At 42.6% G+C, this 27,999-nt stretch overlaps 1 protein-coding gene across 1 annotated transcript in view; it reads right to left on the bottom strand.

Annotated features, from left to right (window-relative positions):
* The window catches only part of LOC143527615 (hepatocyte growth factor receptor-like), a 40,181-nt gene extending 20,307 nt beyond the window's left edge, over positions 1-19,874 (bottom strand). The window contains exons 1-5 of the mRNA XM_077022920.1: positions 19,871-19,874; positions 18,775-19,796; positions 5,375-5,554; positions 563-697; positions 9-188 (exon numbers count right to left, since the gene is read on the bottom strand). Coding sequence (XP_076879035.1) covers positions 9-188; positions 563-697; positions 5,375-5,554; positions 18,775-19,796; positions 19,871-19,874 — 1,521 coding nt within the window. The remainder of the gene's footprint in view (positions 1-8; positions 189-562; positions 698-5,374; positions 5,555-18,774; positions 19,797-19,870) is intronic.
* Positions 19,875-27,999: the final 8,125 nt, after the last annotated feature.

The following is a 27,999-nucleotide window of genomic DNA, read 5'->3' as shown; positions in this document are numbered from 1 at the left end:
CCAGTTACCTCGGTGATGAGAAGGGGGCAGGAGTCCTGGCTCCAGTGTGAATCAGTGCAGTGTGTTGAGCGTGAACAGAGGTTCCTGTTCCTGCACCATCCACAGCCCATGAAGGCAGGAGCCAGGAGACACGTGCTGCAGTTCCACAAGTGCTCACAGCCCGGACCTATCACGGGCACCTTGGACACCTGCACGTTACAGATGGATAATGGTGTCATATAAATGATTATTCAAAAGATCAAGTCAGATTGAAGTTACAGGGCCACTTTGTTAAATGTTCAAACTATAGCTTACAACTATTGTAATATAAAAATTGCCCTGATTAAATGTACTGATTTCAGAGTGTATGCCAGTGTAGATAAGAACAAAAACAATTAATGATTTATAGACAATATCAAGCAAATTATCAGAACTAATGGTTATTAAACATTCAGCTACTTTGCATTACTAATACATCAGAAAATGTATGCACACAGATGATACGTTCCTTTCTCTTACAGAAACACAGAGCTTCAATGTCTTATTTAAACCTAGCAAAAGTTAAAACATCAGAGTTGTTTGCCTTGTTTCCGGTGACCAGCAGTAAGGAGGCGTCCTGGCGCTGTGGAGACAGTACAGCTACCTCTGAGGACACGGGGCGCGTGTCCAAGAGGAAGTCCACATGCGGTTCTGTGTTGCCAAATCTGGAGACCACCACCTGCAGAGGACACGAACAAACAAAGTGAGTGACCTCTCACATTTAAGGCCTTTGCTGTGGATAGTGAAATGATCATTTCTAATAACAATGATTTTTTAAAAAGGGTTATTTAATGCAATAATGAAGTAAGTGGCTGTGTGTAACACTATGTGTTGCATGTCTTCTGTCGAATGGCTAAATTTGAAGGTAGTCTCTAATTCTTTACTGTCATTTTTAGGACTTAAATTAATGTTCAGTTTAACACAGGCCACTTCAGAAACCTTTTCTCAGAGCAGGTTAGAAGATGTCAAATTACAGGTTGTGTGTGGTAGTGTCCTCAGGACATTATCGGAATCAAAAGCCAGTGGAATCCAGAGGCAGCATCATTGTACAGTGACAAAGCTCCGCGTGCCAGAGATCATGTAATAACGCCCGTTTGACTCTCTGTCAGGACGAGACGACAGACTAAAGCAGCAGACAAAGGCATCAGCCTCGGGCGGAGCGAGGACGTGAAGACGCTGCAGCCTGTAGCATGCTGGGAGGTGGCAGAGCGCTGGCTCCAGACACACACACCTGGACTAACATTTATCATCCATGGTCAGGCTGCAATTACAGGCCTCTAAGATAGCCTGGGTCTGAATAGGGTACTGGAGTGTGGGCTGTTAATGATACAGGATCTGTGGTTTAAGGCAGCAATCTTTTATATCTTTTATTTTAAATCTTTAATACACTGGGCTAAGATATTATACACCTATGATATGTCATCCATTATCACCGACCAACTTCACAAAGCTGTGCACTGTTTCACAGTACCAGGCAAGGATGTCTGTTCTCATCTGCCTCATCCACAAATCACGATTCCAGTCTATCCAAACCAATGCAATATGATTCAAAACACTAGCCATACCGACACTGTCATAATGGAGTAACAAAAAACAAGATTAGTGCTTACACCACTACAGAAAGACATGACACTCATATTGCAGTGAAAGTTCTATACCTCAAATAGCTTGGTGGGAATTAAAAACATAAAACTCTGAGATATCACTTAACATATATGCCCATATGGCACAACCCACATTTCACAGTTAATAAGTCACTGCTTGTTTTTAACAAAGGCATCACACACCTACACTTGTTCAATAATAGCACACTGAAACATCTCCAAGAATTAGTTGAAGATTTTGGCATCAAGGAAAATCGGAACTTACAAGATAAGCAACTAAAATGTAGAGTAAAAACCAGATTGAATATACAATAGACTATAATCTACAACCAGAATGAATATGCAATAGACTATAATGTAAAACCAGCTCCATTTATCAATGGCTCTACATGTTACACACCAGGCACCTTCACACACCAGGCACAACTATATGTTATCCAATTGATAAGTGGCTGAAAAGATCTAGATATTAACACACTTTAGATACAAATATGTACAAAGTCATACATATGACATGCATGTCACACTGCAAAATGGTTTTTAATGGGACAAAAAAAATTTCAAGAAAATATTCTCTCTTCTTAAAATATCTCAATCTGCCTCTCCATTACGTCCTTACAAAGAGGAAACCTAGAATGCCAACAGACAGTAGCCATATTCAAAAATACAGCAGGAAAATTCAGTTATTCGCACTCCTGTGTACATTAATCTGGAATCACTTCAGATTGTTTTTTTTCCCATCTCATCAAGTTTTCACTGGAGTTATGTTTAGTGATGTGGCCGAAAATCTGGGGAATTTGGGCGCGTACAATGATGAATGTCGTTTATACATATGAAAACATTAAGAATGTAAAATAAGAACCTGTCTCCCAGAAGGGGGTGTTGAGTGTTGAAAAGGCCAAACGGTCTGGAATTAGGGGAAAAACTCAGTAAGTCAGTAAAAAATCTGAATATTTGAATGGGAACGCATTCGTTTCTTTGTTTGGTGTTAAGAGAGAAAATCTGAAAATGAGATCAGTGCTGTGAGCACGACAGCTCAGTTACTGTTATGATCAAATGTACTGGATAATTTTGACATTATCTACTGAAACTATGGTGTGAGATTCAGTCTAAACAAAGAGAAGTGAAATTCTATGAGAGGATGTACTGATGAAACCTAAATGTTCATACATGCACACAGGTGGGAAACAAGCATTCCTTTACTACCCATGCAGTGGGTCACCGTGAAGACATCATGCTCTACAATAATCATAAAAAATCACATGGCAAAATCGATCCAGAAAATGGACACGAATGGGGAAGTTGTTGAGAGAAGAAGGCTGTGCACTCAGAGCACCAATACATGATGCACTATTAATTTAAATAGTGAATTTAAATAGTGAATTAAAATTTATCATGGCTTATAAGGTCTCATAAGGCAAGTGTCATAAGGGAAGTCTGATAAAGGAAGTCTCATAGACACAAGGTAATTCTGGCAGGGAATGGTAAGAACAAAATGTCTCCACACAGAATAAGGAGTTCTGTATGGGAACCCAGTGGTTTAACAGTCACACGTGGATGCTGACGCTTTGTACCTCTGTCATACATCTTTCTATACTTTCTTATTTAAACTGTTTCTCTCTATTTGCCTTCATTTTGAAACATAGGCTGGGACATACAGGAGGCTTGGCCATACTGTAGGCCATCTCTGGCCACCAAAGGGAAACACAGAGCAGCTCCAAGGTAATTGGAGGCAATTAACCATACCTGTACTCCTGGCTAATTAAGAGCAGCACAAGACAAGGCTGGTATTTCAGGTAAAGACCTTACTGGCTGCCTCTTTTTCCTCCGTCACCCATTGAGTTTCTCCCATATGCTTTGAGTTGCACCTTTCCCTTCTCACGTTCCTTCAACCACTCCTCATGGTTTTCACACATTCTCTAGCCTGGTTCCTCTTTCCCATTGGGAAAGCCAGTTGTTCATCCATGAAGTTTTCCTTCTGCTCTCCTGTTCCAGGCCTGTTGGTCTGCTTTCCCAGAAACCCCGACACTGGAGGTTCTAACTCCGTCTCTTGGGTCTAATAACTCCTCTGGGTCTCTCCATGGAGGACCTTCTCCACTAGTTGCCCAGCTAGCGCTACTTACTGTTTGGACCTGGTATTTTGCTTTTAGTCTCCTTCCTAGCTGCTCTGGGGCCTCACATCAGTTGCTGCCTCTCTCGATCTTCCATGGCACCCACATCTGGAGACCTGGGTTTGTATCCCCTGTTACACTTTCTGCTGCCTTCTCTCATTTGCTTTATGGGACAAATGAGCTGCCACACACCCTTGCCTAGATCTCCACGTCTAGACAAAAGAGGCAAAATAAAGTTCAGCGAAAAATGTAAAAAAAAAAAAAAGACAGCTGCAGCCATTCTACAGAAATGTGAGGACGTGTCATGGAAGCCCAGAGCTTAGTCTTCAGCTTCTCCACCGTGTTCCTGCGCAGCTGTCACACTCTCTGCACACACACATACTCTGCACACACACACACACTCTGTGCACACACACACACACACACACACACACACACACACACACACACACACTCTGTGCGCACACACACACTATCTGCACACACATACACACTCTGCACACACACACTCTCTGCACACACACATACACACATACTCTGTACACACACACACTCTGCACACACACACACACAATCTACACACACACTGCACACACACAGACACTCTCTCTGCACACACATTGCACACACACTCTCTGCACACACACACACACACACTCTGCAAAAACACACTCTCTGCACACACGCACGCACGCACACACACACACACACACACACACACACACACACACACACACTCTCTCTCTCAACGTGCACACACACACACAAACACACACACACACACACACACTCACACTCATACACACACACACTCTCTCTCTCTCTCTTACTCTGCACTGCTCATTCTCACTCGCTTATCCTAACTCTGTCTTGCCCTGTTTACAAAGTTCTGCAGCTGTGCGTGTGCGTGTTTGGGTGGTGGTAGTGTGTAAGTGACATATAAAACTTTTATTAAAATGAATATATGGTGTCTTGTTACTTGAATGTGACCCTCTTGAAATGTGGAGATATCAAAAACTGTTGGGGACTAAAACATGGGTAGTAAAAGATAAAAAAAAAAGTAAAAAAAAAAATATTAATTTTTTCTGAAAGAAATACATTTCAAACACAGGTTTGCTAATCTCTGCGAAACTCTGATTAGCAAGTCTTCTGATAAGAAATCCGATGTATTGGAACCGATTCATGATGAACTGGAGGTTCTGGTAAAGTGGTGGTGCGAGGTCAGAGATGAATGTGGAGCAAACAGGAAAGGTTTGTGTTCTCCAACCTGGTCCTGGCACCTGCAGCTTCATTCTTCCAGGCCATTTTCCCTGGTCACGTACCCACATCCTGCCCGTTCACAGAAGACGCACAATACAGCAGGGAAATACTGTGGACCACTGCACACTTCTGCCAGACGTGTTTGCAGTGCTTTTGGGTTTGGGCAAATAATCTTGATTTATTGTGTACTGTCTACTGTCTGTTTTGAAAGTACTAGAGTCAGTAATTGTGGTGCCTATTTTTAAGTGTTACCCGACACTCACAGATAAGCTCAGTCATGAACACTTATATGAATGTTTTACTCTCCAAAATGTAAACTGGGCCACAGATCAAGGTTTGTTTGTTATAAAACTAAATCACCCATGATCCTTTGTTTCTTACCTGGATGACCCGCCCATCTGCAGTTCCAAGGGTAGCCACCGTGTGGTCATGTATGGGCACTACAGCGATGGAGGTCAGGAGAACGTTCCGGAAGCGACCATTGAACCAATCCTCAGGAGGTCGGGTCCTGGTAACCTCCAGTCTGTAGCCCTTCTCATGTTTTCCACAGCCAAAGGAGGTCTTAATATAATAATAATAATAATAAACATTTTATTTAAAAGCGCCTTTCAAGCCACCCAAGGTCACTGTACATAAAGCAAGAACATAAAATCATACAAAAAAATTTAAGTAAAAGAAATAAACATCAGCAAAAATAAATCATGGTACAGAAGCTCAAGTATATGCTAACTGAAATAAGTGAGTCTTCTTCCACAGCTTGGGACCAGCAACACTGAAAGCCCTTAAAAAGAAAAAAACACAATTGACAATGAACAATGAACACAATTTGTTACACACTGTGACTGTCCAGCAAAACAGTGAAAATCAAGAATTCTAAATGAAAAAGTCTATGTAATTCTATGTAAAAAGTCAGATCTAATGAAGTTGTTTACATGACAGCAGCGCAAGTGTTTTTGTTGTATCCGCCCATGCCAAGGGAATTTCATGTTCAAGACTGCTTGAGGAACAAGGGACTTATACCATCCACTGTAAACATTTATTGAAGCTCAACATCTTCTGCTTCTAATAGGCCAGAGCATAGCGGAGGTTCGCCATTTGTCTTCTCCCATCAAGCTGAGATCGACCCTGCCACATTCGGACGGCTGCGCTCCCAGATGGCAGGAATTCATGAGAAACGGGAGGGAATGTGGATCTCTCCTGCTGCTCCTCCAGAGCGTTCGGTCCAGCTCTCTTTGGCTGTGATCGCCACAACCTGTGGGCCTTGGTGGCTGATCTAATGCTTCCTACAATGTGGTGGAGAGACTTGAAGCAGTCTGGTCTTTGGCAGCCTACGCTAAGTGGATTTTGTAACAGAAACAGAAAGTTTGACAGGCATGTTCCAACTAGAACTTAATGTTCATGTTTATTTTATAAGACCCCAAATCATCTGCCATCAAAAGCTCAACTTTTAACTCTTAACTCTTTAGTTAGGATCTCAGGCACAAAGACCCCAGCATGAAGGCCAAGGAGTCATCAATAATTAATGAAACTGGACCCTGGCACTAAAGGCCATTACTAAATGGCTGGACTTAATCTCTTAATGAGAACACCAAACCATCTCTTCTATGCTCAAACTGCTCAAAGAAACACATTTCACACCAGGCCAGTCAGGCAGGTGTGAGAGGGAGAACTTCAGTACATTTGCGCAGCAGTACTTACCCCACCAATCCCACAACTCTTTCCTGAGAATCTTTCATGCTGAACAACATGCATGAATCAGAGCCATGATTGCCCTTACAGCAAATCTCACAACTTCATTTGAAGTCTTCACGTCTCAACAGGGAGCATGGATGCCGTAGAGAACCACACAGCCAGGTGATACGTCAAGCAAAACCACTGGTCCCTGCTCTGATTACAAGCTTGGGTGGTCTCTCTTTCCCTCTCTGAGCAAGCCAGGAAGATACTCACTGCACCCTGTGGCCAGGTAGGTGGAAAGAAGAATGGAGTGGAGGTGGCTTTCTGCCCAACATCAAGTGAACTGGATATTTAACCAGATACAGCACAGTGAAAGAGCCTGTTTACATCTTGCATTAACATGTTTTATCTCTGGATCATATCTGGAAACATCTTGCCTTAACATGTGTTGCCTGGAATATATCAGTACCACTACTGTCCGGAGAACATTTCTGGCACAAGGGAGAAGTCAGCATTTGGCAGATATATTTCCGTTTACGTAATTGTATGCAGATAAGAAACACATTCTGTTTACACTTATATTACATTTGGTCAAGATCTATTTCTGACCACCTCCAAATGTGGTTTCGGTGATCTGATCGTAATCCGATCACAATGCATCCTGGGGGTATTTACCCCTGGCTTTTCATGGAGCCAAATAAAATCCGAACGTGATGTGATCACCAAACGTGCACATTAATGCAAGGTGGAAACAGCCTCAAAGAGATGGAGGAATGTGGCCAGGTGTGATATGAAGTGAAGACATATGAGATAGGACGCACAGGGGAGACAGACGGACTGCTATGATGTGTCTTCAGCCTCATCACGTTTACTTTGTGCCTTTATCCAAAACAGCTGCTGATCCATCATACAGCAAGACCACTGCTGCTGTGCTTTATCAAAGGGAGCAGATCTCCATTCAAAACTCTCTGAAGTTTGGCCTATCACCATCTGAGAATTCCCCAAGATGACACGCCTACCTTAAGGCCAAAAACAAGGTTGAGAGGGGGAGGGGGGAGTTATGTTCATACCCTGTAAAAGTAACATTTATTGTTTAGTTAGAAATAAAAATCAAAGGAATCCTTTCAACGCAAAAATGAAGACCAGGGGAAAATTCTGGAGTTAGGTCTACTAGAGACCCTGATGTCATAGTGCAGGGGTAATCAATTAAATCTTTCCGTGGTCCATTTTTGGCAGATAGCTTTGTAGCTTTGGCAGATGGGGGAGGGGGGGGGGGGGGACGTAACACTCAAATGGGTGGTGAACGTAACACTCGTCTGAAAATAAATTCTCCGGTTCGTAAAAATTTTTTTGGCATTTGGGTCCGTATCCAGTTAATCAGGAATGTGATTGGGTCCGGACAGGACGGCGTTCAGGTCCGGATCCGGACCGCGGTCCGCCATTTGGTGATACCTGTCATAGTGGGTCATAACATGGGGTTATGCACACTTTATCTGCAGCCTTGTGTCTCTCTTCTACACTGCTTCCCAACTACATGTCAGGGTTTGTAAGAAGAGAGTGTCATATTTAGCATTAGTTAGTGAGGGCTCATTTACAACAAAGCCATAAGACTATTACCACTGTGGTCTTCTCTTCCGCTTTACTGCTCAAAGTATCACTATCACTTCACAGCCAACTTGACTTTCCAGTCTATAAAATTCTATCCTGAAGCAAACTGTTATTACTGTGGTAATACTGTGAAAAACAAGAGCTGTGGTAAAGGCAGGGGAGGCCCAAACCTGGCTCTGGTTTAACTCTTATAGCCACTCGCATTGTGTTCAGCACAATGGTGGCGTGCTAGTGTTACAGACATTCACCTTGGGTGTTTTATAGCTTCATGACCCAGAATCAGTGTAACGAGTGTAAGGAGATCTGCAGGCCAAAGTGTCACCTCCACAGGTTCAGAGATCTCCCCCAGGCTCAGACACAGTGCAGTGGGTCTTCTTAAACATGCACAAGGCTGGGTGCTTTCTGGGACTCATCACTTCAGCCCATCACTTGCCCTTTGACTGAAATAACATGGCCTTTGACCCCATGTAGCATGTGCAGTCTGCATTTCGGTGAATGTGTGTTTATACCCGGTAAGTGCAGTATTAGCTGCTGTTTACCTATTTATATGGAAGGGTTTTTTTTTTTGCAAAGTACCCCACAGAGCAACCTGACTGATATTGGTAGGGGTCTTAGATTACTGGGACACGGGGATCAGCAGTGGGGGGGGAATCAGACACGCTAGCTATAATGTCAGAATATAACCCAGCCCTGTGCAGGGGGCAGGATCAATGAAGCCAGTGGTGGTAATGGTAATCTCTACTTGCTTATATGTAATTCCAACCAGCACATCTCCAGTATTTTGTTGTGTTGAATTTAGTTGATTGTAGGAGTTGACTTCAAACTCTCATATTACATATTAAATAATGACATTATATTGTATAGTTCTTCTATAACGTTTAGGTTCCTTTTCACATTACTGACAGACACTTGTTAATTTATAGTCTGCAAAATATTTATAGATTTATTAAGTACTCTCTTAAGCCTTGAACGTCTATCCAGTTTGAGTAACACACCAATGAAATGGAATAATTTAGTGACAGAACTATTACATCATACAGCTATTCTCTGGATTACTGTAACAGTGTGGCTCTATTTAAAGCTCTAGTGGAAAATACCCATTCATTATATCTGTCAAGAAGAGGCAATGTTAAAGGATTCCTCCTTCCATGGATTAATATGAGTGAAGGGCCAAAAACAAGTGTAGAACAGCATTACATCCCATCAACTTAAAACCAGAGCGTGAAGAAAAGAGACCATGAACTCTGTTCTTCAGCCTCTGACTTCACAGGAAACTGGTACCTTTGGGCTTGTAAAGAAAGCAGCTATCTAAACCAAACCGTGAGCACTTAAACGAGGCCTGACAATGAACTGTTTAATGCATCACGGTGTCATGAAGGGCCATATCCTTAAATGGCATGAAGATGGAAATTCACGCAGCCCTGCACTCTGTCTGAGGGGGAGAGTGGGAAACTGCATCAGACACTGTGTGTCAGGGGTAGTAGGACTTCCTATAGGAGTAGCAGTGACTTCCTATAGTTCATGCTCATGTCTGCATGCGAGCACAGCCTGAAGCGTGGGTGCAGGCCTCAATTCACCACACACACACCTGGGAGGGACCCACATCAGCTGTGGCTGAGAATAAAAAGCAAACGCTGATGTGTGAAGTTGTAATTCAGAAGGACTCTCCTGCATCTACAAAGGCCTGCTAAAACAGGACTGTCACAATTTGATTATTTAACACTTGTGACTATTGCACTAAAGGGATTAACAAACAGCTAATCTGCAGTTTCTCTGTAAAATATGTTCTCACTGATCTCTCAGTGAATGGAGTTGTGGTTCCCATGTCAGTAGCTCTATGCAGATTGTTTATCTGCTTGATTTTCGTTTAGTCATTGCAGTGTCTAAAGTTCTGCATCCCCCACCCTTCACCTGTCATACGTTTTCCACAGTTATTCTGTGTATATTTACCCCATGTCTTCATGCTCTGCCATTGTTGTTATTATTTTCCTGTTGCTTGCCGTGCTTGTTATTATATTCTCCTGATTTGTTTCTTTGTTGACCAACTTAACAAACTCAGACTGTGATAATAACAACAGCATTACAGCATACCAAACATACAATACCCAGCTGCTGTAGTGAGTAAACAATGGTCCAGTTTATGATGCTATCGCTGGGGCAAAGGTCCAACTGCTTCCCCAAAGCAACAGGAGTTCAGCCAGCCCCAAAGTTGCCTTACTCGGGCAAAATAATTCTCTCGCATCATTGGCTGAAGGGATCTTCTACTACAGGGGTGCCCATAACTTCGATCGCGAAGGAAGTGTCGGTCGATCGCGAAGGAATGTGGGTAGATCGCATGATGGTCAACAATTTACACTCGAGACGAGGTAGAACTTTCTGAGTTGGTCATCTTATAAGTAGCTCGCAAGCTGAAAACTTGTGGGCATGCCTGTTCTACTAGATTTAGGGGCAGTCATGGCCTGGTGGTAGGGAACTGGTCTTGTGACCAGAGGGTCGTGGGTTCGATTCCCAGACCTGAAGCCATGACTGAGGTGCCCTTGAGCAAGGCATCTAATCCCGACTGCTCCTGGGCGCTGGGCTAGGGCTGCCCACTGCTCTGGGCACGTGTGCACCACAGCCCCCTAATAATCACTGGTGTGTGTGTGTGTGTGTGTGTGTGTGTGTGTGTGTGTGTGTGTGTGTGTGTGTGTGTGTGTGTGTGTTAACTGCACAGATGGGTTAAAAGTGGAGGACAAATTTCGATTGTGGTGTAAAAAATCACAATTTACAAAATATGGCACATTTACATTTTTTTACATTTTACATTTCTTCTACAATTAGAGCCAAGGCAAGTACATTAAGTTCTCTGTTCTGTGCCAAAACTATTTTGATGGTGTTCGATGACACGAGATTATTTCATCACTGTTTAAAACGGTGCCTATTGGGGAAGGTGGTGAATGGGCAAAAACTGCAGAGGGATGAGTTGGTGGAGACCTGGAAGGGTTCCTTCTCTCCAGGAACCTGCCTGCTGTCCCAGCTGTCTATGGCCCATCTTTAGCTCAAACTCCTAGCCTCACTTGTTCTGTTCCTTGCGGTTCCTTGAAGTTCTGGATGCCCTACTACCTTTGGTCACCTGCACAATTTCCATTGTGTGGGAGGGACCGCTGTATATGGCGGACACCTGGAGGTTGCTCTGGCTCCTCCTGATCCACCTTCTGCTTCTGCTGTTTGTGTTCCAGTGTCTGCTATGTCCTGCACTGAAGAATTCCAGCACCATGTCCTGCACCATTCAGCAGTAGAAAATGCTGATCCCACACCCTACTGTGAAAAAGCTACCACCCTGGGGTCCTGTGCGCTGGACATCCTTGCAATGGACCTGGAGCAAGCATGGTTGGATGAGTTCCTGAACCACCATGCAACCTCTTGAACCCACTTGATGCCTTCCTGGACCCTACAGGCCCCTTCAAAGCCACTGATACTGGTTCCTGTACCTGTCCATGCACTAGACCTGGATCTTGTTCTTGTCTACATACCAGACCTGTCTGCTGTTCCATTCCTAGCTCTAGTCCTGACTGTGGCTCCTGCTCTAATGTCTGCCCCTGCTCCTGTCAAGGTTCCTGACTGAGGAAGGACAGAACGGCACCTGTTCTGATTCCCAAAGGGGTTCCTGACCTTGTATCTCATCTTGGTCCTGGCCTGATCCTTGCTCTAGCCCTGAAATGAGCATCTAATCCTGTCCTGCTCCTGGTACCACCAATGCCCAGCTCCTGTACCAGTTATTACCAGTGGCCCCACTCCATGCCTGTGATGACTGTATCCTGTTGACCCACCGGCTGACTCAATCCTGAAGGCCCATTGGCTGACTATCCTCTTAGACCATTGGCTGATTCCTTCCTGTAGGCCCATTAGCTGACTATCCTCTTAGACCATTGGGTGACTCCTTCCTGTAGGTCCATTGGCTGACTATCCTCTAAGACCATTGACTGATTCCTTCCTGTAGGCCCATTGGTTTACTATCCTCTTAGACCATTGGCTGATTTATTCCTGTAGGGCACATATGTCAAAGTCAAGGCCCGCGGGCCAGATCCGGCCCGTGAATTGATTATCTATGGCCCCCTGGATGATATTTAATTACTGTTAGAACCGGCCCGCAGGCCACAGCCGCCCGCTGGTGTTTTGCACGCACAAACACTACATTCCCCACAATGCAACGGTAGCCCGCGAAGTCACTGCAGCGCGCACAAGCAGCGAGGGTCAGCGCGGCGAAAATAACGTAATCGCAGTGGCTCAGCTCGTGCGTGAGCGTCTTACTTACGTTCGCCACCGACTCTCACACTCTGAAATGAATTCAAAACTTGAGAGCCCTGGTGTTAGGTCTTGATTCAATAGGCTATGTGCAATCATTTCAATATGTTTTAATAAACATTGAACCAGTCCGGCCCTCGGCTTGTAGCAAATTTGTTTTTTTGGCCCTCAGTGTATTTGACTTTGACATCCCTGCTGTAGGGCCATTGGCTGACTCAATGCTGCACTTTGTACCAGGACCCCGGTTTACCACATTGCTCTTTGGCAGCTGTGGATTTATTTTGTCCCCCTCATGTTTTGAATTCCCTGCCATTCATTGTTTTTACCAGCCTTGAATTTTTTTCAAACTGTCTTGTGTGTGTGTTTATGTACCTGTATGTGCATATTCTTGTCTTCAGGTTGGAAAACTGTTGCTTTCATTTTCCTGTTACACTCTGTGGTTTTGTCTCTAGTCTTGTTTCAATCAGTATGTTCTCGAACAAATGGTAGCTCTTTACAACATATGATGTTATCTGTCCATACAGAACAAATAGGAAACAATCAAACATGATTGTAAAGTGTGAAGCATAAAATTTCCAAAAACAATGAAATATTGTACAAAGTTTCACTCAGGATGCTCATAACAGGCATCAAATGGCATTTGTTTTGGGTTTGGGTATTTCATGCAGAATAAGGCATCATTAAAACACATCTGTTTGTTTTCTGTTTTCTGACTGTGTCAGGGTGACTGTTCTGCTTTGAAAACCCTGATTTAAATAAAACAGCAAAACTTTCTGTTTTCAGTTTAGTTCAATGCTTATGTTTAGAAGGGTATGGATATGATCATAGTTCAGAAACATTGCACTAGTCAATGAACAGCAGCCAAACGCTGCTTCTGAAACTGCAGCCACAGAATGGTTGCATGCCCTGGTCTCTCTGAAGATAAAAGAACACACAGGCCCAAAGCATACTGATGTCACCTCTGATCCATTGCAGTAGATCACAAAACAGGATTTTTTTCCTCAAGTTAGGGTACCAGGTAAGATAGTTCCCTTTCACTGCGTGGTTGGAATCAGCCAGAGCTGTTGTGAAAGTGCAGAAAAAGTATCACTTGCATTGCCTGCAGACTCAAAACGCAAAAAATGTGAATGTCACTGAGCAGCCCATGCCTCTCCATTCCTTCAGTACACATTCATTTACACAGAACCAAACAGCCTTGATGGGTATCAACCCAAACCAGACCAGCACTCATTAAGCCAGCGATGTGGCAAAAACTGAGCAAAACTTCAAAAATATTCCTCTTAAAACTTTGTCAGCTCCTTTATATGCTGGATAACCTGTAAAGAGCTGAAACCAGATGTTATCATTGCCAGTGCTATCATTATGTCCTGCGTGGGTTGACAGAAGCCAATATGCTTGGGTTCATGGCCTGCTTCAGTGGGTTTTGTGACTGTTACACAGGCAAATACCTAAACTGATTGCAGGTAGAGGCATTATTACACTATGCTATGTGTATGCATGTGGGTATGTGTGTGTGTGTGTGTGTGTGTGTGTGTGTGTGTGTGTGTGTGTGTGTGTGTGTGTGTGTGTGTGTGTGTGTGCGTGTGAAACAGATGATGCATAACCTGAGGTTTTGGTGAATCTCATAATTCACGAAAGCAGGAATTCACTACAAGGAGGTAATGGGAAGCATAACGTGTGTGGGCCAATGTCTCGAGATTACTAATGCAACCTCTCTCACTCTCATCTGCTACTTTACACATGTACCTGAACTGAGCCTCAAGGACACTGATGGGATCCCAGTGCTGGAAGGCAGTATAACAGCACCTGGATGGACAACCACATAAAGGTGCGACTTTCACCTGTACATAAACAGAACACAAGTTCCTCTTCAGGTAACAGCATGCTGAAAAGAGGAAGAGGCTGACATCGTAAATAATGAACAGAATAGTGGAGCGCTACCCAGCTGCACTCCCTCAGACACCAGACTGTGAACGCAGACGAGGATTATCAGTTACATCTGTCTTATGGGGCCTCGTGCCCTCCTCCCCAACACACACAGTGGTGTGTATGAAGATCACGTCTGGCTGCTTGGGTCACGACCTATTTTAACTAAGTTTATAACACACATGTAGGAATATGGTGAGGAATATAATGAAGATCTATGGGGATGTGAGAGCAGCAGAATGGGGCCAGGAGAGCGAGTGGACCTGCCCTGATGCATGCTGGGTTGTGAGAGGAGATGACAGCAGGGCCCTGCACCTGGGCACCAGCTGCCCACACCCCACCTGCTCCGCTTATGGTCCAGAGTCACGCAGGGGCGTCTGTCAGGGCAGAGCTGCCAACAACCGTCTCACTGCAGGAGGCTGACACTGTGAGAAAGCATATATCTACCTGCTTTCCTGCACAGAGCTACTGGGCATTGGTGTGTGCGTTTTAGTATGTCTGTGTTTGTTACAGCATACTTTGTTACAGCATACAGCAGTGTTATTGTCTGTAATCAACCAACTTGCACCACAAAAACACATTTAATTACATCACAAACAGATCTGAAGAATGTGTATGCAGCCACTCAGTCTGTGGGTTGCTTACAATTATACTAACAAACTATGGATATAGCTAATTGATATTTACTTAGATATATATTCAACATGTAATATTTTGACATAGGAAGCAAAAATCAATGATTTTAATGTTTCATTAAATTTAAAATTAAAGTTCACCACTACTGACCCTAGTCAAAACAGAGAATATAATTACAGGCAAAAATCAATCAGGCCTCAGATTCAATTTAAAAGCAATCAGCATTTATTAGTTGTTTCACTAATCCATTATAATCAAATGATTATTCCGATGTTATTATTTTAAATTATTTTTATAATTTTTAAATCTCAAGTGTCCCGCCAGTATGCAAGCCTGTTGGTTGTTTAATTTTTAGAGTGCCATAGTTCACCTCAATGACTTCAAAAATCAGGGCAATATCTTAAAAGAACACTGCTGGGAAAAGGGTAGGTTGTGGTGTTAAGAGGCTCTGTGTGGAATCTGTGGAGATCTGTGGAGAAAGGAAGAGATGCATCTTTTCCTTTATGAAAGATTTATTTATAGGTCATGGGAATGTATCCACAGTTTTAGACTTGTTCTTTGAGTCCGTCCCTATATTATTTAATAGAACACAACCCAGAATGTTCCTTATATGCTTTCTACAAGTCCAGACTGACAAGTGTTCCTCATCCTTTCTGCACCATCTGCAGTCATCCTGAGGAGTGGTAGGAGAGAGAGAGAGCCTGTGCAGGATATGCCACTGAACCAAGAGCCCTCCTGGAACAGAAGCCTCTTTAGACACAGGATTAAACTCATCTCTGTATTTGTCCGTCTATCTTTTTTTTTTTTAATGACCCCTCAAAACATTATCCCTAGTATAATAATAAACAGACCCATCCATATAGGCTATAGATCAGATTTGGCATGGTGCTTCTTTATAATGAAAGCTGAAGATGACAGATTCTGGACAGATGACATTGTTTAAAAAAAAGAGACACGGAGCAATAATATTTAAGGTGGCTGAGTAGAGCCTGGGGCTGTTCTGATGTGATGAATTAGGATCCCTGAGCTTGAACAGATAAAGTACAAGTGCAACGAAGAACTGGAACAGATGATGGAGCAGACAGGCATGGAAGAGGGAAACAAGTTTCACCCCGTAGCCATATGAACTCTTCAACCAACCAACCAACTCAAAGAAAGTCAGACACAAAGGATATGCCTGTTGAAATTCCCATAGCTACGTATCAAATTAGACAGCCAAGACTTTTTTAGAAGTCTCATGAATGATCATTCTTAGACCAAGTATTTCAAATTGTTTAAGATTACACTGAGGGTAAATATATCTGTTATAAGGCAATAAGGTGTATTTGAAATGTTTCTCAAAGTGTAACCTGTGAGGGCCATGTAGTTAAATATTGATGTACAGAGTGTTATTTTAATGTGTACAGAGCATGATAACACGACAATAACAATCCTTATAAAATGTTGCTAACTGTGCAGTGTGGTGGGAGGCAGTGATCTCCATGCTGGTGAGGATTGAGATAAGGCTCAGATCCAGATACAGATTGTGGTAGAATATGTACACATTAGTTAACTTGTAGAACGCTGTTCTGGAATGAAAAGCTATAACCTCTGAATTTATTTCACTGGCCCTTTGGGGAGTCATCATCAGTTAAATTCATGTCATTACTGATTGCCATTATTTACTGATAGATCCACGCTGATGGAAGAGAGAGACAGGCACCTTAATGATGTAGAGCCATTCAAGAGGAGGTGGCTCAGGAATGACACCATGTCAGAAGTAACTCATGGAGGCTTCAAATGCAGATAATGCTGTTTCTGGGGAGCCATCTGCCTGGAGCTTTTGTATATAATTTATGGCTCACTTGGGTCTAATCCATACAATCTAGAAACTAAACTTCCATTACTTGAAACATTGATTTTCCACTCAAACTGAAGAAATTTTATCACTACTGACATCTACAGTAGGGGTGCACGATATGACGATATAAAATCGTGAATGGCGATAACGAGTGGAGAATCGCAGGCGATCTACCAAATTAGAGAAATCGTATAGATCGCCTTTACCAATTAGCGCAATGACTCTTTTATGCTGGTTCCCACCGATGCGTCAGACGTAGGGTCAGACTGACCAATCAAAGCGAACTGTGCGTCTTCCACGCCTCCATGTTGTGTTTGTAAAAATAAAAACAACGACGGCTGAAAGCCAAACCGAGGAGCTGGTAATGAAGAGGAAATCCAGCTCTGTAATCTGAAATTGATTCGGATTTTCTTCCACTGACCAAGACCAAACTACAGCGATATGTAAAGTGTGCAAAGACACGTGAAAACATCCGATGCCAGTACAACAAATTTATTCAATCACTTGAGACGTAGACATCCCAAGTAATATGCCGAAAGTGAAACAATGCGGGCAGCCGTCTCACAAGTGACCATAGCGCGCGACTCCGCCACACCTCGCGCGAACGATATGTGGTAGTATAAAGAAACATCCCTCAAAAACGGGAAGGAACATTTACTTGACGAATTTTAATGTTGCTTTGTGTTTCAGGTTTGAAAAGTGCTGGAATTTAGGCTAAGTAGCCTACTCGAAATGCTTGAAATTGTAACTACTTCGTTTCACATCAAATATCTGTCTGACTGAACAGTCTCTTGTATTACGTTAACAAATACGAGCCTCTTGTAATTCCAGGACGAAACATGACAGAACGTGAAGACGTTAAGATTGGGCGTTTTGAAAATAAACCACCATTAAATAATGTGATAAAAAAGCGAATTATATCGAATCATTTCGACTATATGTATAAATATTTAACTTGAAGTTTAAAGTGCTGGGAAATATTTAGTGCAATAGTGCACTTTAACAGTGTAAGGAACTGCGTGACGCAGAGCAGGGAGGCGGACACATAACAGGTAGGCAGTCCGAACATGAAATATAAACGGGCATGGTGGCACAAAGAACAAAAGGCACGGGAAACAAAGACTAGGCTGAACGTACTTACGACGAAGACGAAACAGAAACAGTTAAATCTACTAGAGCACGAACGAGGCAAGAGAATAAACAGGTAAGTAGCACAAAATAACCGATACCGACATGGGAGACACGGGGACTATAAATACATTGAACTAGACTAGAAACAGGCAGGGTTGCCAGGTCCTACAAAAATATCCCGCACAAAGTATCCCAAAGAACCGCATCCCGCGACCCCAGAATTTTTACCCGCGGCTGGATTTTCAAACAAGCCCAATTTGGCGTGAAAACCGCAAACCTGGCAACTATGGAAACAGGTGAAGACAATAACGACAAGCGCGTGGCAGACGTGGGGAAACCATAGAAACACACAACAAGGCGGGCTCAAGGAGCAGGGAACAACAGACAAGAGGAACAGGGAAACCGGAGTGACAGCTAGGAGAGGGGGGCGTAGCCCTACGTGACACAGTGTCACGTGTGTTGTTTACATTTTTTGTTTACAATGTTTGCACATGGAAAATTGCAATATCATTCATTGAAATCTGCATTAAAAAAAAGCTTTGTAGCCCCAATTTTTTTTTGTTTTTTTTTTGGATGGAAGATCGTGATAAAAAATCGAAATCGTGATTTTATGAAAAAAATCGTGATACTATTTTTTTCCCATATCGCCCACCCCTAATCTACAGGCACATGGAGTTCTCACCTGATTGTAGGGTTTCTCCTCTGAACCAGTAAAATGGTAGAGCGGCTTGGTGTGGCCCTTCTGAATGAAGTCCTTGAAAAAGCTGTTGATTTTAGCAACCGAGATCACGCACACTGTCGAGCTGGCTGTGGGCTCAGGAGAGTCTGGCCTGCTACGCGCAAAAGCGGCAAACAGCACATCGTCGTCTTCCTTCAGATCCATGTCCCTGCGCAGGTCGCTTCCGGCTTTGGCCACGTGCGCCGCCTGAAGGATGTTGAACACCATCTGGGTGGAGCGCTTCCTCCTCCCCTTCTCGGAGTAGATGCACTCAAAGGGCATCTCCACGTAGTGCAGGAGCTCCAGGTCGGAGGAGCACATGCGGACGATGCGCGTGTGGAAGGCTTTGGAGGTGCCGCCTTCCCTCTGCACGGTGAGGAAATAGACGTAGGCGCCGCTCTGGAAGGAGTAGACGTAGTGCAGGGGATAATTCCCTCGCAGGCCCGGGGCCAGGTCCATGTAGGAATGCTCAGAGACAAACTCGAAGCGGTCTTGGGTCTCCCACATCTTCCGTATGGAGATTGTGTGGTGGAGACGAGGAGATGAAGGTAGAGAGGAGTTCAGAGGCTCCGAGTTAGCGACGAAGAACCTCACGACACCGCCGACTTCCACGTTTACTATCTGGGTTCCTGCAGCGCCGGCGATGTAGCGACTGCCGTCGTTATTGTGTGAGCCCATGCAGTTCACATCAACGCCCAGCTCACCATCTTCCAGCAAGTGGCGGCTACACACGCCGTTCCCCGCTGTCCCACAGCTAAAGAGCTCAGGGTCATAGTAGGTCTCCATCAGCAGGGCCATGCTGGTGTTGTTGGCGTTGGGGGGCCGGTCTCTGCAGCCCTCACAAGCATTGCATTGTGGACCCTCATGGACAGGTCCAGTTTTATACTCTTGAATCTTCTTCAGGTCTCCCGATAAGGCAACAAGTTTGTTGGTAATACCCACGTATACACTTCCATTGAAAACTAGAAGTTTCTGGACAGGTGCATCTAGCACAAAGTGGGGGAGGTTGTAGGTCACAGAGAGATTGAGCTTAGAGGTTTCTCTTGGTTCCTTGCATTGCCCATTGGCATCCCACCACAAAGTTGATATAGTCACAACAATGCAAGTGACACCAGTTAGAGTAATGCTCATTTTGACCACCTGTAGAGCACAAAAAAGAACAGTTTGTGGCTTTAAGCCAAAGCACACCATGTAAAAATTGCACACACATCAAAATTAAAGCAAAATTAAGCAAAAATATTACAAAAAGAAAAATACTCAGTAGTGATTAAAACAAACAAATAAAACAAATAAAATCAATATCCCCCAAATACAATGGCAATGGCCCCACTAAATGCTATGATTAATCTGCTATCTTGCAATATTGCGCTGTCCCCAAAATACACAAAGGGTCTGCTATCCACCACACTGTGTGTGCTCAGCCATGGACAACAAAATTAGTGAATTTCCAACATCTATATTGCATTTCCATGGTTCAGTAGCAACAAAGAGTCACTGAAGTGACAGCCACCTCAGAACCAACCATGAAACTAACTTTAGATTTTAGACAGTGCGCCCAAGGGAACTGTTGACTCAATTAGGGCTGAGAGGTCTAGGGATACCGTACAAGTGATTTATCTTTGGCTTAAATGCTTTTCATTTTAAAGGCTGTTCAAACAGACATGCATTCAGAGAGAGAGAGAGAGAGAGAGAGAGAGAGAGAGAGAGAGAGAGAATTTATTGTAGAACTGGAAAGTATACCTTTTGCTAAGATTTGTAATTTAATGAAAAGTCTTGTCTTTATAAATGTATGACCACCAAACCCAATTCTAAGCAGTTCTTGCGTTATCTAGGTTTTCTGGTCAAATACAACCTGTTTGACATTTTTGGACAACAGGTGCTCTTGCGAATCAGTTTCTGAAACAACTACAGCTTGCACCAAACGAAGTAATTATATCTGCAAAATAATTAGGTTCACAAATAGAGGCTTCGTGTCACGAAATGACGAAATTACCGTGTCCAAAGGGTATTCAAACATTTTGACATATTTGTTACTGCCACATTTGAGACTAAACAAAAAAAGAATGTAGTTTAGTAACATTTTCTATAAACAGAGAAAAATGCGTTTTTTTTATTAACACATCAACACAACTCTGAGTTACGGTCCACGCATATAAAAAAAAACAAACTTACCTTTTAAAAGGTAACTGTCTCCGACCATAGCCCTAGCTCCGCTTCACGCGCTGATTAATGGCAGCGGTCTCGAGATGCTTCGGGACTTCAAGTTTCTTTGCTTACTTAGCAAACCAAGTGCCCCTTACGCGCACGAAGAAATTGTTTATTTCAGACAGTAACCTGTACGACGACGCCATAACCGTTTCGTTTTTAGCTAGAAGTACGGTCGTCAACATGTAAGGCGAATGTACGAAAGTTGAGCCTGCTTCAGGTGAATGTTTAATTTTCCAGTCATTGGCGTCATTAGCCGCCGAGCGGGTGAGTTGAGCATGATTGGTCGATTTGGTGTTAGACCTGGTTTTACATCTGAGGATTACTGATACTTCTACTCATAGATAGGCTACCACTACTGTTACTGTCACGGCCACTAGTACTAACAACAACAACAACAACAACAATATAGTTTTTGTTCATTAATTACCTATAATTGGCCTACGGTGGGGGGGATATATGTTAGTATATGTTAGGCAGAAAATAATTCAAAATGCATTATCTAGTGATTACTGTAGCCTACCGACTTTAATATATCTTGTAAATATGATACCGAAAGGGTGTATGATTCCTCATGTTCGACAGGGATTTAGGGATTTGGACCCATTGTTTGTTATTGTTAACCTTGTAAATCCTGTAAAGCGCTTTGTGACAACATGTGTTGTGAAAAGCGCTATACAAATATATTTGATTTGATTTGATGTTTGTTTCTTACATGATCGCCTTATAATTAATGTGCCTGACTGATGTGTTTCTGTATATGCAAGTAATATTAGAACTCTATCGTGTATAGGAAAGTCGCTTGCAATACAAGAGCAAAAAGTTGGTCCTGCGACTGGTTTCTACTGCCCAGAAATCTCCGCGTGTTTATACTACACGCTTTTTACTCAGTCGCGTTCACTGTATCACCTGTTCTTTGTACATTTTTTAAACATGTTTTCTTATTAAAAGAAAACATTACGCTCAAAGGTTATATTCCAAATGTAGGTGTAATATATTATTAAGCCTTGCTAAATAACATCTGAGGTATGGTTCTCAATCAAAAAATGCGTCTTAGTCGTAAGCGATTATGCTTTCAATTCAGGATCATTTCAAAACATTTGACCGCCACCTCGTGGTAATACTGCACATAACCCATATCTTTCGTGTGAGGTTCCTTCAGCCTAAGTCCTCTAGTGTGACACTAGAAACAGATAGTAAAGGAAAGAATCCTCAGTAGATCTGTTTCTCACGTGGTACTAACGTAATCTCTCAGGTTATTGATCACCTTGATGTCAATATACTCCAGGTTAACTGATGACCAGGCTATGCTGTTAACCCTGATTAATGATGGAGTCATTACAAGGCTACTGTCATTCATTCAGGGAGACACTTAACTCCACTGACCATCAACACAACATTGATTTAGTTGTCCGCTCCATCAATCATTAACCTTGTTTCTTATGGTTGTTTGGACATGTAGCTGACATGCATTGGCTATATATCAGGGCTCTCAAACTCTCATAATATATCTCGTAATATATTTTAACCTTAAACTTTTAAACCTCTACTAATTTTACTTGACTTTAAAAGTCTTTTTGTTGAACAGAATGTGGCTCTTAAAACAGCTAAATGTTTCTTTTCAAACTTAAAGGAGGAAACATGTAAAATACACTCACTCCCTCTTTCTGTCCCCCCCCCCTCTCTCTCTCACACACACACACACACACACACACACACACACTCTCTCTCTCTCTCTCTCTCTCTCTCTAAACACACAACCCACTCTGTCCTCACTTTAAATAATACAAATATCACAATAAAAGAATATACAAATTATGAATAAGAATTTAAGACTGAGATCTATTTAACCATCTAATTCACTAAGATTTTACTTACAGCATCACCACTGCGGTCTTACAGCGAAACATCTGGTTGCAAGTACTAGAATTTGTGATTTGCTGTGAATCACAGAGGTTTCCTTATTCTGTCATCACTGTCCTCTGTCATGAGCTCACAACACTCACAGGTGATAATAATAAAACCACAGGCAGAAACATGGCACACCTATTGTAAACATGGGCGTTATACTGTTGTGCTGCATTTGTGATCTGAAGACCACAAAAGATCCCCAAAGCACTATAATGTAAACACAGATTTAGTTTCACAATAGATCACTTCATTGTTGATTCCATTCATACCAGATCATTCATTCATCCTGTGGATGACTAGCCCTTTTATTTCCTATGACATCTTGTATGAAACAGCAGTTGGGATGCCCGCAGGGCCATGGAGAAGGAGGGGAATGAGGTAAAGCATATTCACAGGATTTACCTCAGCTATAAAATCCTGTCAGTAGGATGGATTCAGGTGCAGTAACCGGAGAATAGGAAGGCACTGTGGGACATGTGAAGTCAAAACAGATGTTACTCTCTTGACATTTATTAGCAGCTTATACCAGTGTTCTCATTGTTCTTTTGAAATCAGTTAAAGAAACTGATTAAAGTTAAAGCTTGTGTTTGCCACCAAGGAATGAAATTTGAGAACTGTTAATATACAGTTGCCAAAGTCTAATCAATCAAGTTTTTCAGAAGCAACTGAACACTGTCGACACTTTCTCTGGCTCTGTGGCTTCTGTCACAAGGCTTCTGTTTGGTTACAAGGTGTACAAGAGGCACAATTTATTCTCCTGTTACAGAACTAAAGAGCTAACCTTGCCTGAGACAACCCATAACTATTTAGCTGAATACCTCATGTGAATAGAAGACCAGTGGCATGTTCCCTTCTGAAAGCACTTGAAAGGCTTAGCAAAAAAAAAAAACAAAATCAAGGACAAAATAAGGTTCAAATAGAAATAGCAAAGCCCAGAGTGAAGAGAGAAATACACCATAGCGAACGGTGAAACTCTAGCCACCAGTTTAGATCATTTAGCCTGCATATTAAACAAAAGGAATACTTAAAGCCAGGTTCATTTCAACACTCACGAACCTGTTTATCTTTTGTAATTGTGGTTACTTCACTGAGCTGCACTGAGTTCAGGTCCTCTCTGGTAGCTGTAGATGAAAAAGATCAACTGCAGTCCAGTTCCTTCATCACAACGACCTGAGCCTGCCAGCTATGAGCTAAACCAACAGAAATGAGCGCTAATGACCAGCCACTTCAGAAAACGTACAAAATCCTAATTTTCTACTAGGATATTAATATATTATATATTTATAAACCTTATTACAGTGTTTCATAGACTGATTTTGCTTACTTTGCTCAGTGACTTCTCACCAGTTTAATTCTCCACTGTTTGTAAAAGCAGATTGTAGGCATATTGTCTTAACATCTTAACATTCATTAACTGAAACAATTAATGGACCATCTTTTTACAAACTGAAGACAAGATTATCAGTCCCTACACCTGCAGTTTAGCATTTTAAAGCTGTGTCTAAACACATTACCAGTGCAGCAGCATCGTGGTTTGGTCTCAGGTCACAGTCTTGCTACATGTCATCTGAAAAGCTGGATGGGATGTTACTAGGAGCCAAGAGGTATCATTGATGACTGTTACACCGAATCACCCTGTCAACAAAAGCCTTTTTGCATGTCTTTCAGACAGACTTCAGAGAACCTTGTGACAAACAGAGAGAAAGAAAGAGTGGAGGGGAGAGAGAGAGAGAGAGAGAGAGAGAGAGAGAGAGAGAGAGCAACTGCAGATAATCCAGAAGATTTATTCCAGCCTATTTGTTCAGCAAATTTACATCAGTCTTTCGGTCATTTCTAACCTTTTTTAATCTGAAAATGTCCACAACTGTCGACTACTTTCTTGAAAGAGATCAATCACAGAAGAGACTGAACAATCCCTGACTAAATTAGACATCATGAAAGGACATTGGAAGGGCTGTACATTCTGAACAAGCTACACTCATAACATTGTGGTGTATTTATGAGCATAATTTTCATTGTTTGGGTGGTTCAAAGTATTCACGTGATTTTGGATGCGAACAGACGACCCTGGTCTCAAATTCTACACACTGTTGGCCTACCATTTGTCATTTATGCCAATCCGTCCAAAGCTGTATGATTCCACGCTTGAAAGAAGCACAGTCCTACTCTAACATTTAGAAATGTTGTACATTTCAGAGATAAAACACACTACTTCTTGCTCTGCCTGTAGCCTAATAAGCATCCGAGTGTCTGTGCCCAAGCTAGCATAAGGCCCTCTTGTCACCAACACCGCATTTGTGTCAGGGGTAGATGTGGATGCTGTGCGAGTTTTGTACTTTTGACTGAGGATAAAGAACGCTGTGCTCTGCTGAGCACCAGCAGTAACCTTCAGATGATTAAAGAACAGAGTCTGCTGGACACCAGTCTCACCAGGCACCTCTGGGCTCTGTGCTCAAGGCTGCACTGTCTGGTGGAGCTAAAGGAAGCCACAAAATCACATGTTTCCAAGTCAAACTTAAGAGTCGCAGGTTTGTTCAACCAAAATCAATACAGACGAAAGGAAGACATTCTTAGACGTGCAGCGTAATGCACAACTCGGATATACTGATGAACTGAAATGCTTATGGCAAACTAGTGTTTAGAAAGTGACAGCAGTACTCTTTCTTTGCATGTTTTCTCTTGCTAGACAAACATAGTCTCACAGTATCAGTGTGGGAATGCGCCTGAAGAACACCTGTGGGCAAGCAGGCGGGTCGGTGCCGGGTGACCCAGGGTCCATTTGGAGTGGCTGTTTGCGATCATGTCCTGGACATGCACACAGCAAAGTCTCCTGCCCAGCAGGAACACAAACAAAGGGTTAGTGGTCTCCATCATTACCTCCCCCTCCCTCCCCATACACACACACACACATACACACACACACATCCTTTGGCTGCATTCACTTCAGAAGCAGAAAATTGCACACAAAAAGTGATCTTACAGTTATTCACAAGTCCCTATTACAGTTACTAGAACACCACTCCTGATTGTCTGAGCAGAGTCTTCGTGTCAGGTACACTGTGACTGTCCTTAATGATTTTATTCGGTTTTATAATTGGACTTTAATAGCAGGTGTATCAGTACACAGTGAGTCACAGTGGGCTTCATATCACATATTCATACTGATACTGACGATGACCATAAAAATCACATCGCATTTTTCATTATGCAGTATCTTGCCATTTTCTGTAATGAGGGTTGTGAATGACTTAATGAGACTCCAAGTGTTTAATTGGAAATAAACAGAAATGCAGAGCTTAAACTGAACCAAACCTTTAGAAGAACAAATTTTAATAAAATTGTACTGAATTGTACTGAATGCAGTCAGAAGCTGAAATTTCTTCCAAAGCACAGATGCTACTGAACTGCATCTTAATCATTATAGAGTTAAGAACTGAAGGTTAGTCTAGTTCCTACAGCTCAGAGTACACTTGGCTGTAATCCAATTCCTACAATTCAGAGTATACTTGGCTGTAGTCTAATTCCTACAGCTCAGAGTACACTTGGCTGTAGTCTAAATTTGACAGCTTGCTGGCTCTAATGCTCAGATGTAGCTTCCAGCATGTCCCCAGGGAGCCATTTTTTTCTGGATTTGTTCTCGGTAATATGTGCCAGTCAAAAGTGAGAAATGTCTGTCATGGCTCTTTGAAAGTGCTGTGCTTTGGACTGTAGAGTTTGCCCTGGGGCAGGAGATTATATTCCAATTGACCTCAGCCTGTAGCCACACCCTCTGCTTCACACACACCACTCTTGGTAGACACCACAACAGATCTGTTAAGCAATTTGGGTGAACAAGATGCAAAGAAGGGCCATTTTTCTTTGGAAAGAGTACAGACACAGTAAAGAAACCGCTTGGCAGATTTGGCCCTCTGCACCACCTAGTGGTCATCAGAAGGAATTGTTGTAGGTCAAACGTGGGATTGGGTTATAAAACCCCAGACCCAACAATCTTACACAGTTCAGCTTTCACCCTGACCGTCTGTATTAACATGCTGATGCAGTTTGACAGCCAATTACAGAGGCCCTTACTGAATTAAGTTTGCCGGTGCATGGGGAGAACTATGTTGTGTAGAGAAATGTCTGTCTGCAGTGGAGACCAGCACTGCAGTGGAGGTTAAAGACCACCTGAACTGAGCGAGGCAGACAGGGACCGGTGGGTCTGTTAGGGGTCAATTACTTCACTTACCTTATGGTGCTGGCATTTAAGAATCAAAAGTAAACATTCAATATTAATCAACATTTTAAACAGTTTTCTGTTATAAAAAGTTCAATAAATGATCGCCATTCAATGCTTTTACTTTTGTTATTTGCTTTACAATATTATCAGCTGTCAATTAAAATAATGAGTCAATTATCAATATTATTACTGCAAATACTGTCTTCAAATTACTGCAAATTACTGTCTTCTTGCTTGTTTATGCCGCTCAGACCGTGCATTAATTGTAAATCCTCCTTCTTTGTAAAACCAGCTTCTTACAATTGCGGAATCCAGCTGCTGAGAGGAATACTGAGTGTTTGGGGAGTCCTGAAGTGTCTGCATGCACAGCAATGTGCAGTCTGTTTTAATATTCAAGCCAAGGATGTATATTGTACCAGTTCACCATAACTGAAAAAACAGACTTTCTACGTGTCTTTATTATTATTTTTAAAGAAGTGCGATTACATGCGATAAATCACATTTTCTCTTATTTTTGGAAAGAACTATAGAGCAAAAAAAAGTCACACTACGATGGGATTTCTGCATTAGTCATATAGTTAGTTAGCTAACTAGCTGGCTAGTTACATGCAACTAGCTATAAAGAACTGTAGGGCCTACTACTAACTTCGAGTTGTCTGAATCAGAGCACACTTCTCTCTCCTGCCTGGCTTGGGAGACTCCAAACTGATGGATTACATGTTGCCCCTGCTGGGCGCCCACACGCCATGTTTTCTGGTCCGAGAGCTTTTCTTCTTCCAGACCGCCAACAGTAGCTCCATCCCCGGTTTTACATGGGCTTTTGTGCTGGTGAATGTTTCCACCCCTCTCCTAGGCGC

This window comes from Brachyhypopomus gauderio, chromosome 11 (assembly GCF_052324685.1).
Source record: "Brachyhypopomus gauderio isolate BG-103 chromosome 11, BGAUD_0.2, whole genome shotgun sequence".
NCBI classification, from domain to species: Eukaryota; Metazoa; Chordata; class Actinopteri; order Gymnotiformes; family Hypopomidae; genus Brachyhypopomus; species Brachyhypopomus gauderio.
Note: the sequence above shows the minus strand (reverse complement) of the source record. Positions and strands in the feature narration are given on the sequence as shown.